The 14,114-nt window shown below is 47.8% G+C and overlaps 1 protein-coding gene across 9 annotated transcripts; it reads right to left on the reverse strand.

Annotated features, from left to right (window-relative positions):
• Nucleotides 1–258: 258 nt before the first annotated feature.
• On the reverse strand, nt 259–12,674 carry ZNF329 (zinc finger protein 329). 9 transcript variants are annotated; one of them, XM_069552300.1, is made up of 4 exons: nt 12,014–12,668; nt 9,397–9,530; nt 9,165–9,295; nt 259–2,863 (listed from the first exon to the last, which is right to left on the reverse strand). In XM_069552300.1, the coding sequence occupies exon 4, from the start codon at nt 2,841–2,843 to the stop codon at nt 1,197–1,199; it is 1,647 nt and encodes a 548-aa protein (XP_069408401.1). In that variant the 5' UTR covers nt 2,844–2,863; nt 9,165–9,295; nt 9,397–9,530; nt 12,014–12,668; the 3' UTR covers nt 259–1,196. The 9 variants fall into 9 exon arrangements, with proteins under 9 accessions (XP_069408401.1, XP_069408405.1, XP_069408402.1 ...); XM_069552304.1 differs by having other exon boundaries at nt 9,489–9,530; nt 12,352–12,653; XM_069552301.1 differs by having other exon boundaries at nt 9,489–9,530; nt 12,060–12,653.
• Nucleotides 12,675–14,114: the final 1,440 nt, after the last annotated feature.

The raw sequence follows: 14,114 nt of genomic DNA on the forward strand, positions 1-14,114 counted from the left end.
CCTCATGCCCTGAGCTGTGGATGCTAAACCCAGAGCAGATTATGCCTGGATGCTCCCATCCATGGGGGGCAGGGGTTCCCCCTGGATACCCCTCCTCCATTCCCCCATCCATTCTTACATAAACTGCCCTGAGATCCTGATCCAGGCACTTCTGGTCTGAAAATGGTCCAAAGAAACCCCACCTTTTCACTTCTCAACAAATTACTGAACCACCACCACATGATTTGTGATGGAGGAAGAATCACACACAGTCAACAGTCCCTTAGAAAAACCACGTTTATTTCTCTGTGATCAACTTCCAACCTACACCTGTACGTGTGTGTGCCTTTACATGGCTGTAGCTATGCAAGTCTATTTTATGCTTTCAGCTGCTGGCCATATTATAAGCATTTTCAATACGACAACAAAATCTTTATCATCATGATTCGGCATGGCCACACAAATCAGGAGTGTCCCAAGTGAACAATGAGGGGTGACAACACAAACATGCCAACTCAGTGTTTTCTGTCTGCTTGGCTCAACAACTAAAGCAATGCCTCGCGTTTCTGAGCAGCAACCCCTTCCCTCTTGGAGGAATCTACTCAGTCTCCTCTTAGAAGAAACATCATTGTTCATTCACAAGCAACTTCCTCACCCAGCTGCCCCTGCTGAAACAAGTCCCCAGCACCTGGCAGGACAGTAGCGTGGGAATCCATTCAAACAGCAATCTGCGTAACTCTGCAGTCGCTGCAGGGTGTAGTGGTGTGTAGGCTTTTGCTGATACAGATAAAGCATGTAAGGGCTCCAGCCAACAGTCCCCCTCACTGGGCTCTAGCAGGAGTCTGCCTACTGACCGCGAGGCAAACACTCCCTGTCACGGACCCCTCACCCTGATTACAGAAGAGCCTTGCAGTTCCGGGATCCCAACATTCGGGCGGGCGGCTTCTCCAGGGGAGCGCAGGCTTCACTCCAGTGTGCGCACTGTCACGCAGGTGCGCTGTCACACGTGGTACGGGGGAGTCACCCATGACGCCTTGGCCACGCCTATCACCACCCTGTATTCTCTCCAGGAGTTCCCGAACCTGCAGACTGAACAGGGTGGCCAGGGAACATCTCACGTCTGTCGATTCGCTGCGGGCTCGGAGAAGCGCTTTCCCCTGACAGGGAGGAGCCACGCCTGGAGGCCCTCCTCCCACACGACGCTGTCTGAGAGCCAGTCAGTCGGGAGAGAGCGCGGCCCATGTTCCCTCAGCGCCCACGGGCTGCTTGCCGGGGTGTGAGCTCTGGTGTCGGATGAGGGCGGAGCCCCTCCGGCACGTCTTCCCACGCTGGGGACAGTGGCTGGGGCCCTCCCTGCTGTGGAGTCTCCGGTGCGCCGCCAGGTGAGAGTTCTGCCGGAAGGGCTTGCCGCACTCTGGGCACTGGTATGGCGTCTCCCGGGTGTGGATCCTCCTGTGCTTGGTCAGACAGGAGCTGTCCCTGAAGGCCCGGCCGCACTGACTACACTCGTAGGGCTTCTCGCCAGTGTGCGTCCGCTGGTGCCGGATGAGGCCAGCGATGTTCCTGAACAGCTTCTGACACTGGTCGCAGCCGTAGGGCTTCTCGCCTGTGTGCGTCCGCTGGTGCCGGATGAGGTACGCGCTCTCGATGAAAGCCTTCCCGCACTCTGTGCACTCGAAGGGCTTCTCCCCGGAGTGGATCTTCTGATGCACTGCGAGGTGGGAGTTGCGGTTGAAGGCCTTCCCGCACTCTGTGCACTCAAAGGGCTTCTCTCCCGTGTGAGTCCTCTCATGCTGGGTGAGGTATGAGCCGTCTCGGAAGGCTTTCCCACATCTGCTGCACTCGTAGGGCTTCTCGCCAGTGTGGATCCTGAGGTGCACGGTGAGGTGGGAGATGTCCGTGAAAGGCTTCCCACACTCGTTGCATCGGTATGGCTTCTCCCCCGTGTGAGTCCTCTGATGGAGGATCAGGGACGAGTTTCGGTTGAAGGTCTTCCCGCATTCCGGACACTCGTAAGGCCTCTCCCCGGTGTGGGTTCTCTGGTGCTGCGTCAGAGCTGACCCGTCACTGAAGGCCTTCCCGCACCTGCTGCACTTGTAGGGCTTCTCTCCTGTATGGATCCTTTGGTGCACGATCAGGTTGTAGTTCTTGCTGAAGGACTTTCCACACTCATCACAGGCGTAAGGCTTCTCCCCAGTGTGAGTTCGGTGATGCAGGACAAGAGAAGAGTTCCGCTTGAAGCACTTGCCGCATTCGGCACATTTATACAACTTCTCTCCAGGACTGCCACTCCTGCTTTCACTAGGAGACGGACTCAGGGTGAAAAGGTCCCCAAAGTCCTCACCTTCACACAGTTTCTTCCCTCGGGTCATGATTTTCTGTTGGCCAAGAGGGGTAAAGTGGTTGAGAGACTTAACACTGTCAGCGTATCTATAGGGCTTCTCTCGGGTCTGAGTTCTTCCAAACTGAGTCACTTCCATGGAATGGCTGAAGGCTTTCCCACAGGAGTCCCTGTCACCCGCTCTCTTAGCTGCGTAGCTTTTCTGACCAGCATGTGAAGCTGGGTCACAATCCAGACTTTTAACATCTGAGCCACGTACACGGAAACCATTTGTTGCAGGAACTCTCTGACGTTGTGGAAGATCTGCGCTCACGCTCAAATGCTTCCCAAACCCAGGATGTTCAGGAGCTGCCTCCCGGGCCCCTGGCTCCTCCTGAGTTAAGGCTGATCGCCTCAAACGTCCCTCTGGGTTCTCAGAGTCCCAGCTGGGCCCTGGAGTGGAGAGACGAGGAGCCTCTCTCCCGAATGCCTCCATCTCCACGTCACAGGACAGCCCTTCCTCAGGCACATTCCAAGCTGTCATTTTCAATCTTGTGTCCCGGGCTGGAAAGTAAAGAGTGAAAAAGACAGACTTAAGTACACGAAGCTGAGCTAGAAGAGGAATGAAAACGGTGACAGGCCAGGTGTGTGTTTGTCTTTTCACTTATTTTCTTTTTGAAATTCATATATGAACAAGGCAGAGAAACAACGAAAGTCAAGGACAGAGCCAAGAGCAAGTTCAAGAAGAACCATGTGGCATTTCCCGCTTCCCAGAGACCAGACAGGAGGAACGGTGCTGGGGGTGATGATCACCAAGAGGACTAGTCTGAGGCACGGCAGACCAGGGGCCGTGTCACCGCTCACCCGGGAGCACCGTCTCAGCCACTCTGCTTGTCCCCGTGGCCCTTCCCCACCAGCGGTCAGCACATATTCCAGAGCAACACCCAGCAACGGTCTTACGTCAGCACTGAACAGGCAGTCCTCAACCCCCCTTTGTGGTCAGAGCTCTGCCTTTACGGACTGGACAGAGCACGGGCCTACTTTCCTGAAAGTTCTGACATTCCGAAATCTGTCATCAACCTCCCTGTAAAACTTCCAAGTCCATAGAGCAGTGGTTTTCAACCCCCAAAAGACACCAGGCACCATCTGGGGACAGCTCTGGTTGACCTGACTGGGGAGCAGATGCCACTGGAAACTAGGGATGCTGCTGAACACCCTTGAAAACACAAGACAGCCCTTCACAACAGAGTGACCAGACCCAGAGGTCAACAGTGTTGCAGTGGAAAAATCCTATTAGAGGAGGAAAAGATAAAGACAAACAAAAAACCCAGATTGATCTAGAAGAAGGCGGCAAGGGTGAAAGTTCAGAAAGGACACATTAGAATAGAAAGTATAAAACAGGACATCACCAATAACAATAAATGACTCTGATGGGTAAGATAAAGACACCGTGTCAGACTGTGTTAAAAAAAATGTGTTTGTAACAGACACCAAAAGCAAAACAACACAGAAGACAAAACCAAAGTTTCGAGCAGACACATGCTCTCCAAACAGAGACTGCTGGTTCTTTGCTAACCAACAACAAACCTCAAAGATGACAACAGGGCTCTGTAACAGTCTACATTAACATTTTGCCTGCAAACACACAGCAAGGTCAGCAAATACAACCATACTGGGTGGGTTTAAAGGGCCTCCTTCAGAAATGGAAATACAGAAAGACTGAATACAGACACGCATGAGAATGTAATTAGTCAGCCTGGCCACACAGCTGCATGAAGGACCACTGCCAACCATCAGAGCCAAAGGCTTCCAGCAAGTGGAACATACGCTACGCTGGCCATAGACCAGGCCAAAGAACAGGTTCAACAAAGGCCAGACCACAGTCTTTTGACTACACATGTAGTCAAGTTAAAAACCAGTAATAGAAGATGCGGCGGCCTGGGTGGGAGCAGGGCTTGGGGTAGACTGGATACATGTATATGTACAGCTGAGTCCCTTCGCTGTTCACCTGAAATTATTATACCACAACATTGTTAATCAGCTATATCCCAGCACAAAATAAAAAGTTTAAAGTTAAGGGGGAAAAAAATACAGTAACAGAATGAGCACCAAATACACAACAAAATAATTAAGTTTTTAAAAACCCTCTTTATTTGGAAGAGTGAGAACGTGTTTCTCAGTAATCCACAGATCAAACAGAAATCCTGATGAAAGTTAGCAAGCACTGACTTAGAAAACAGAGCGCCGAACAACTGATGACGATGCAGCTCAAAACACGTGGCAGAGGAAGGCACAGCTAAAGTAGCTCCTCGGCAGAAAATGTCGGTCTTTAGTGCTTGGGCATCTGGGGAGAGGGCTGAGGTGGGTTTGTTTGTTTGTTTGTTTGTTTGTGGCCGAGCCGCACTGCTTGCAGGATCTCAGTTCCCCACCCAGGGACTGCACCTGTGCCCTCAGCAATGAAAGCGCAAAGTCCTAACCACCAGACCTCCAAAGAATTCCCTAATGCTTGTATTTTAAAGAGAAGGCTGCAAGTTAGTGAGATCATTGTTCAAAGTTAAGAAGCTACACAGAAAACCAACAGGAGGTGGCAGGGAGGTGATGAGGAAGGCAAAAGCAAAAATTACAGAAACAAGTAAACATCCAAGAAGGTGAAGAAGAGCGAGAGTCTGTTACATGAAACAACTCATGAAACCATTTTTGACAAGAATATAATCATTAAAAAATAAGAAGCCATACAAGGTGATAGTCATCATAAAAGGGGGATTTAATGAAGAAGGAGAAAAAAGTTATCAAAATGGCAACGTTGGATTTATCCCAGGAAAGCAAGGACTGTGGAACATTAGAATATCTACTGATATGATTCCCCACATTTTCAGATCAACATAGAAGACACCCCTACACCCAAGAGGAGAGTGGGAAAGTTGGCTTAAAGCTCAACATTCAGAAAACGAAGCTCATGGCATCCGGTCCCATCACTTCATGGCAATTAGATAGGGAAACAGTGGAAACGGTGGCTGACTTTATTTTGGGGGGCTCCAAAATCACTGCAGATGGTGATTGCAGCCATGAAATTAAAAGACGCTTACTCCTTGGAAGGAAAGTAATGATCAACCTAGACAGCATATTAAAAAGCAGAGCCATTACTTTGTCAACAAAGGTCCATCTAGTCAAGGCTATGGTTTTTCCAGTGGTCATGTATGGATGTGAGAGTTGGACTATAAAGAAAGCTGAATGCCAAAGAATTGATGCTTTGAATGGTGGCGTTGGAGAAGACTCTTGAGAGTCCCTTGCACTGCAAGGAGATCCAACCAGTCCATCCTAAAGGAGATCAGTCCTGGGTGTTCATTGGAAGGACTGATGCTGACGCTGAAACTCCAATATTTTGGCCACCTGATGCGAAGAGCTGACTCATTTGAAAAGACCCTGATGTTGGGAAAGATTGAAGGCAGGAGGAGAAGGGGGCGACAGAGGATGAGATGGTTAGATGGCATCACTGACTCAATGGACATGAATTTGGGTAAACTCCGGGAGCTGGTGATGGACAGGGAGGCCTGGCGTGCTGTGGTTCATGGGGTCGCAAAGAGTTGGACACGACTGAGCGACTGAACTGAACTGATACGATTCCCCACATTTTCAGATCAACATAGAAGACACTTCCTACACCCCATCTCAATAAATAACTAAAGTAATCTGAACAAATCTCACCCAAACTCATAATCAAAATGCTCTCAGATTAAAGCAGTAGACCGCTTTACCTTATGTCAATAAACTGATAAAGTATTTTAAGGCTGCATGTTTCCAAATTGGCCTTCTGATTAGACTGGAGCCTGGGTGTCCTACAGCTGTCCTGTGGAAACAAGAGATGGAGAGCACCTCCCTGCATGTGTTTAAGGGGAGGATGAGTGTGTGCACTTAAAAGAAATGAGGTAAGTCAGATATATGTCATCATATATAAGACGATACCACTTAGTGAAAATTTTGACACACAAAATATTCTCGAAGTAAAAATATTAAAATGCCCTGGCAACATGCCTACCAAAGCTGTGATCACGACTGTGTGGAAGTGTGGAAGGCAACAGGCCTTGAGGAGCAAAAGCAATGTCCATTTTATCTATAATAAACACTTCCTCTATTGAAATGAGATTTACATAGCACTAAGCAAGTAAAAAGACAAGCTATCAAATCAGAGGAAATGTTTACAATGCATGAATCTGATACAGGACTTGTAGAAGGTACTAAAAAAAAATTCTGACAGCCCAATAATAACAGGACAACCCAAATTTTTTAAATAGGCAAAGGATCTGAATGGATATTTCTCCAAAGATGACCCACACATGGCCAGTAAGCACATGAAAAGATGCTCAACAGCACTGCTCATTAGCGAAATGCTAATCAAAACCACAGTGAGATGCCACTTTACACCTACTAGGGTGGCCAATAGGAAAACAGACAGACAATAACTGGGAGCTCCCTGGCAGTCCAGTGGCTAGGACTCAGTGCTTTAACTGCCGTGGGCCTGGGTTCAATCCCCGAGGTGGTGAGAAGTGCCCTGGCGGTTACTGCAAACAGAACAAATTATCTCAAGTATATAGGAGGACATTAAGACAGACTTCAGGGCGACAGTATTAAATTAGGGTAATTAATGAAGGAGCTGAACTGAATTTCATTAATTAAGGTTGTTTTTAAAATCTATTATTACCCTCATACATATCTGTGTATTGCAATTTTTGGCAGTACAATGATACAAAAATTATGTGGTAAAAAACTCATCCTCATGCTCTTCACAGATTTGGGGAGTTCTCTGTTTCCTCCACACACATACACGTTTCCTCTGACCTGACCTCAGATATTCACAAGCGCTTCTCTGGAGCCCCAGCATGACTAGTTTCCCCTAGCCTTCTCTTCCCCATGGCCACCAAAGAAGGTGGTCGTTAAGGTTTTTCCCACTGAACGGTGCCCCAGCACATGCTGAGACTTCAGCTCTGTCTGGAGAACTGTTTTCTCCAACAAATCACCCTAATGTTGCTGCAGGTTACAGCGGAGGGGGTGATGGGTCCCACACCTGTCACCCCAGACCATCCAGACAGCCTGAGCTGCCTCAACTGAGTGAGGCGCTTAGAATCTGCTTCCACCAAGGCACGTTCCTCCCTTCCTATTTAATACACCTGGTCTGGATCCACCCACAACACTCAGGTTCCAGCAGGATCCAGTCACACCTCCCCTCATCCAGTTTCACTGAGGACAATGAGTTCTGAGTGTCCTATTTCTCTTAACCCAAACCTATAATCTCCAGCACCAGACTTCTTCCTATGTCTTTAGGTACCTGTGCCAAGCATTTAAATACAGAAATACATTTTTCATATAAATGCCTTTTATTGATTCTTTACATTTACTTTTTAAAATTACATGGATTTTTAATATTATCCATAGAATTCTTTTCAGGATGGTAAAAGGCACATTGCAACTATCAATCTTAAAGAGTGAACATTACAGAAAAATTAAGTCAAAATGCATCATAAGCATAAATATACAAGCCAAAACAACAAAACTCTTAAAAGAAAAACACAGGCATAAATCTTTAGAAACCTAAATATAACACCAAAAGCTCAAGTGACACAGGAGATAAAACGGACTAATCAAAATTAAAACTGTTTGTGCTTCAAAGAATGTTACTAAGAAAGTTAAAAACACAATCCATGAGACTGAATAAAATATCTGAAAATCATATACTTGATAAGGCACTGGTATCCAGAATAAACTATACTTACAACTAAATAATAAAAAGATCAATAACCCATTTCATAAATGGGCAAAAGATCCAGATAGATAGTGTTACAAAGAAGATATACAAACAGCCAACAAGCACAATGAAAAGAAGCTTAATGTCATTAACCATCAGTTCAGTTCAGTTCAGTTGCTCAGTCATGTCCAACCCTTTGCAACCCCATGAATCGCAGCACGCCAGGCCTCCCTGTCCATCACTAACTCCCGGAGTTTACCCAAACTCATGTCCGTCGAGTCAGTGATGCCATCCAGCCATCTCACCCTCTGTCGTCCCCTTCTCCTCCTGCCCCCAATCCCTTCCATTAACCATCAGGGAATTATAAATCAAGATCACATCGAGATACCATTTCACACCCCCCAGGATGGCTACAATTAGCTCCCCTCCTAGGTTATTTAAGAGAAATGAAGACATATGTCCACAAAAAAAACCCCCACAAAACTTGTATGTGAATGTTCACAGAAGCATTATTCTATGAAAGCAACTTAGATGGCTATCATCTGATAAAAAATTTAATATATTCATATAATGGACTATTATTCATCTGTAAAAATGAACCAAGTACTAACATGTTACCATGTGGATGAACCTAGAAAACACTGTTAAGTGAAAGAAGCCAAAACAACAGATTACACATTGTATGACCATCAGTGTGAAATGTCTAGAACAGGCAAATTCAGAGGCAGGAAGTAGGGCAGTGCTTGCCTAGGCCCGAGAGGAATGGAGCAAATGGGAAGTGAGAGCTAATGCTGACGCGCATTTCCTCTCAGAGGATGATGAAAATATTCTAAAACTGATATTGGTAATGGATGCACAACTTAGTGAATTTACTAAAAACACTGAACTGTGTATCTTAAGAGGGTGTATTCTATGGTATGTGAATTATACTTCAATACAATTATTAAAGAAAAAAAAAAGCAGGTACTGAAACTGCTGGGAGTCAGAATTACTGGTCCAGACTCCACTTGGCATGTTTCTGGTACCTTGAGATTTAAAGCTTATGGAGAATTCCATACAATAGTGTAAAGTAAAAAATACAGAAATAAATAAAGCTTATGGAGAATTCCATTCCCAGGTACTCACCTCTGAAGGGCTTTTCCCCCAGTCTCTATGACGCTGCAGAGGAATTCATTTAACCCCGACGACTGGATGTTTGACATCAGAGGTTGCTAGACTTCAGCTGTCTGATGCCATCTGCATGGTTCTTGACATCTCTGTGGACCAAACATGATAATGTTTACTTGTTCAAATGATACATTCTTTAACAAAAATAAACTGTTTGCCACTAATGTTAGCCCTGTCCTAATAAAGTTACCCATCTGAGTAACAACTGTGATCAACAGTCTGACTTCATTTCTGATGACTGACTGCTGGCAGCTTTCAACTCCCATCCTCATCACCACCTACCGCCCCGTCTCCTTCTGCAAACTAGGCGAACGAACAAGAAGCCTGAAAAAGAAAAGAGAGAGCAAAGTGCTTTCTCCTTGCAGTTGGCAGGAAGTTCAAACCATCCAAGCCCCAATCAATGCAAGGCCACCATCATCCCAATTCCATTCTCTAATCACTATAAAAGCCCAGAGAAAGACTTCAATGATGGTTCAGTGAGTAGGACTCTGCACTTTCAATGCCGAGGACCTGGAGTTCAATCCCTAACTGATCCCACAAGCTTCTCACTAATAAATGAATAAAGCCTAGCAAGCTTTTGCGTGGTCTCTCTTGATTTTTTTGGATCACTTTAGGAAGCCTGTCCTGCTCTCCCAAAATAAGTCTCATCCTGTGAGTAACAGACCTTTTATCTTCTTGGGTTGTCTGTAAAATACAAAAAAGTGTGTCTTTATGTGTTTGGACAGTAAAGAATCCACCTGCAATGAGGCAGACGTGGGTTCCATCTCTAGGCTGGGAAGATCCCCTGGAGGAGGGCATGGCAACCCACTCCAATACTCTTGCCTGGAGAATCGCCATGGACAGAGGCCTCTGGCAGGCTATAGTCCATGGGGCCGCGAAGAGTCAGACATGACTGAGCGACTAAGCACAGCACAGCACAGTATGTGTGTGTGAGACAGGGAGGAAAGGAAGGTAAGCTAATGAGGCAAAGTGTTAATGACTGATAACCTGGATGGCTCTACAAGTGTTCATTGAACTATTCCTACAACACTTCTGTAAGTGCAAAACTTTCCAAACTAAAAAGTCGGGTAGGAGAGAGAGAGACAAGCAACAGAAGGGGGAAAAGTTACTGGCTGTGGGTGGGAAACACTAAAAAGCTTGGCATTCAAACACGTTTTTACAAACCCAAGTCCTTAAACTTTTTTAATTGACAAAAGATATAGGAGTATGTCAAGGCTGTATATTGTCACCCTGCCTATTTAACTTATATGCAGAGTACATCATGAGAAATGTCAGGCTGGATGAAGCACAGCTGGAATCAGGATTGCCAGGAGAAATATCAATAACCTCAGATATGCAAACGACACCACCCTTATGGCAGAAAGTGAAGAAGAACTAAAGAGCCTCTTGATGAAAGTGAAACAGGAGAGTAAAAAACCTGGCTTAAAACTCAACATTCAAAAAAAAAAAAACAAAACTCAACATTCAAAATACTAAGATCACAGCATCTGGTCCCATCACTTCAGGGAAAATAGATGGGGAAACAATGAAAACAGTGACAGACTTCATTTTCTTGGGCTCCAAAATCACTGTGGACAGTGACTGCAGCCATGAAATTAAAAGACACTTCCTCCTTTAAAGAAAAGCTATGACCAACCTAGACAGCATATTAAAAAGCAGAGACATTACTTTGCCGACAAAGGTCCATATAGTCAAAACTATGGTTTTTCCAGTAGTCATGTATGGATATGAGAGCTGGACTATAACAGAAAGCTGAGCACTGAAGAACTGATGCTTTTGAACTGTGGTTTTGGAGAAGACTCTTGAGAGTCCCTTGGACTGCAAGGAGATCCGACGAGTCCATCCTGAAGGAAATCAGTACAGAGTATTCATTGGAAGGACTGACACTGAAGCTGAAGTTCCAATACTTTAGCCATCTGATGCAAAGAAATGACTCATTGGAAAAGACCCTTATGCTGGGAAAGATAGGGGCAGGAGAAGGGGACAACAGAGGCTGAGGTGGCCGCATGGCATCACTGACTCGATGGGCATGAGTTTGAGCAAGCTCCTGGAGTTGGTGATGGACAGCCTGGTGTGCTGCAGTCCATGGGGCGGCAAAGAGTCAGACACGACTGACTGAACTGAACTGAAAGGATCTTTTGGCGTAATGGTAATTTGGATAAAAGTTGAAATTACATTTGTCACAACTCATCTAGTGGTGCATTTCACTGTAAGTCAGTTTTCCCTCGAAAATGTAAAGAGCAATACTGAACTCTAATTGATGTTAAGCACAGTGAGGTGTTTGAGGGGGTAAGTAATAATAATAATCTGTCATTTATTTTGAATGTATCCCCAAAAGATTCTTGAGCAAACTCTGGGAGACAGTGAAGGACAGGGAAGCCTGGTGCCCTGTAGTCCATGGGGTCACAAAGTCAGACACGACTTAGCAACTGAGCAACAACACAGAAAGATTACTGGAGCTGAAAGGGTGGACAAAGCGAACAAGTATGGGGCACACAGCGAGCAGAGCAGATGTTAATGGATTAGAATAAGGACGTACGAGTAACTCACTTCACGCTCTGCAGAACAACTTACCCTAACCTACTGGTGAAGAAGAGCTAAGGAAAGGAACCGCTAAACCAAGAAAGAAGAGCTCCCTGGTGGTCCAGTGGCTAAGACTTCACTCTCCCAAAGCAGGGGGCTCAGGTGTCGGCCCCGGTCCCGGAACTAGACTCCACATGCTACAACTAAGACCCAGAGCAGCCAAATAAACAAATATTACCAAAAAAAAAAAAGTCAAGGCAGAGGAAAGTGAAAAGGCCACTAACAGGTGGGAAAAGGCGGTTTCCACTGAGAACGCCGGCAAGACCTGACCTGGCAGCTCTTAGGTGGTGAAACACAGGTGGTCTGACACCGGCTGGTCCGCCGGGCGGCGGGAAGCCTCCCAGTCCGCGGGCGCCGTGGGGCCACCGCGGCCCGGCTCCTCCCGATGCCCACACCGGTCGCCCGACCCCTGGCAGGGGGAGGGCGGCGGGCCTGGGGGTCGCCAGCAGCCGCGCTCGGACGCCTCGCAGGCAGGGCCGAAACGGTCCCTGCCGAGGGCCGGCCGGCTCCTCCCGGGCGCGGAACCGCCGGGCCGGCGACGGAAATGGCTGGGCGCTCTCACCAGGAGCGGCGGCGTCCACACCCGCAGGCGCGCCTCCAGACTCGCCGGCGGCGTCCACTCCCGCCGGGGGGCATCCTCCTCGCGGGAGGCGGGGCGTCCTCGCCCGGAGAGGGGCGCCTGCACGCCCGCGGCCGCCCTCACCGCCGCCGGCCTCGCGCCGCCCTCGCCCAGCGGACGCCGCCCCCGCCCCAGGCTCGCCGCCCGCGCGGGGCAGCCGCGGCGCCGAGGAGCGAGCGGCGCGGCGGCCGCCCCCTCGGCAGGTCGGCGGCGCCGGCGCCGGCGGCGGCCATGCTCCCGCCAGTGAGCGTGCGCGCGGCGGGGCCGGAAGTGCGCGGCGGGGCCGGAAGTGCGCGGCCCGCGCGACGCGGCCGCCCGCGCCTCTCGCTTCCCGCCGCGCCGGGGCCGCGCCCGCTCCCCGCGCCCTCTGCCCGCCCTGCGCCCAGCCTTCGCCTGCAGCCCGGGGCTCCAGAGAAGTGCACTGGCGCGGAGAAGTCCTTTCGCCGCGTCTACTCACTCGGTTATTTACGGCGATCAGTGTGGGTGCCCGACATTTCTTTTCGCCTACGGCTTTCATCCGAGGATATCATTATTGGGCAGCCCTATTTTTGTGTACTGCGTAGATTGCCGAAATAATTCTATGCCATCCCTCGTTTGTTGTTTTTGAGAACAATATGTTCAAATTCAGATAAGGGCAACTCAGTATCAATTAGCAGTACCGTTATTTACTTAGAAATCTAAACAGAAGCCACGCATTTTGGGATTTGATGTGACAGTTAGTTAAGGATTTTTTGATGGTTTAGGACTGCGAATGAATGTATGTGCTGTGGAAAAATCAGCATACAAAAATAATATAACAAGCAGTTAGAAAGTATGCTTTGAAAAGATCGCAGTTTTGTGTATGTGTATAAAACAATCCAAAAAAAATCATTCGTGTATATACAAAAAATAATAAATTGCTATTCTTCCAGCATGAATGTGGAGGGGGCGGGGGTTGACCCTCAGAGTAAGCCCAGGCAGGACATGTCTGGGAGGCCTAGGAGACCAGGCTCCATCCCTACACAGCTAAAGTCAAGGTTAAGGAAACAATTCTCAAAGAATCTCGCCCAATATTTATACCTTTTTGCCTTCATATTGGTGATTGTAGGGTTTTATTTTTTAAATTGAAATAAAACTTATTTACAATATTGCCTTAGTTTCATGTGTGCGTGCCTGCTGAGTCACTTCATTCGTGTTCGGCTCTTTGCGACCCCATGGACTGTAGCCTGCCAGGCTCCTCTGTCCATGGGATTCTCTAGGCAAGAACACTGGAGTGGGTCGCCATGCCCTCCTCCAGAGCATCTGACTCAGGGATCAGGATGATAGTTTACGGTGAACGATGTTGGATTCGTGATATCCGAAGATAAAGATTTAGCTTCGGGACCAGGGACCAGGCTTCAGACAGTCAGAACTTTGTGTGGCAGAAGTCTTGTTACCGTGAAGGACAGAGAAAGCTTCTGACGGAGACATCAGAAGGGGGATAAAGAGTGCCCGCAGGCTAGGCTTCTGGGTCTCCTGCATCGGCCGGCGGGTGCTTTACACTGGCTCCATCTGGGACGCCCTTAGTTTCAGGTGAAAACCAAAGTGATTCGGTGATTTTTTTCAGATTCCTTCTCTCAACAGGTTATTACAAGATACTGACTACAGTTCCCTGTGCTATACAGTAGATCCTTGGTGCTTATCCGTTTTATACATTGCAGTTTGAATCTGCTAATCCCATATTCCTA

This window comes from Ovis canadensis, chromosome 14, assembly GCF_042477335.2.
Source record: "Ovis canadensis isolate MfBH-ARS-UI-01 breed Bighorn chromosome 14, ARS-UI_OviCan_v2, whole genome shotgun sequence".
NCBI lineage: Eukaryota > Metazoa > Chordata > Mammalia > Artiodactyla > Bovidae > Ovis > Ovis canadensis.

Bases quoted from the DNA above. Each gene is read 5' to 3' on its own strand.
- ZNF329 (XM_069552296.1), bottom strand. From the start codon at position 2,843: ATGACAGCTTGGAATGTGCCTGAGGAAGGGCTGTCCTGTGACGTGGAG.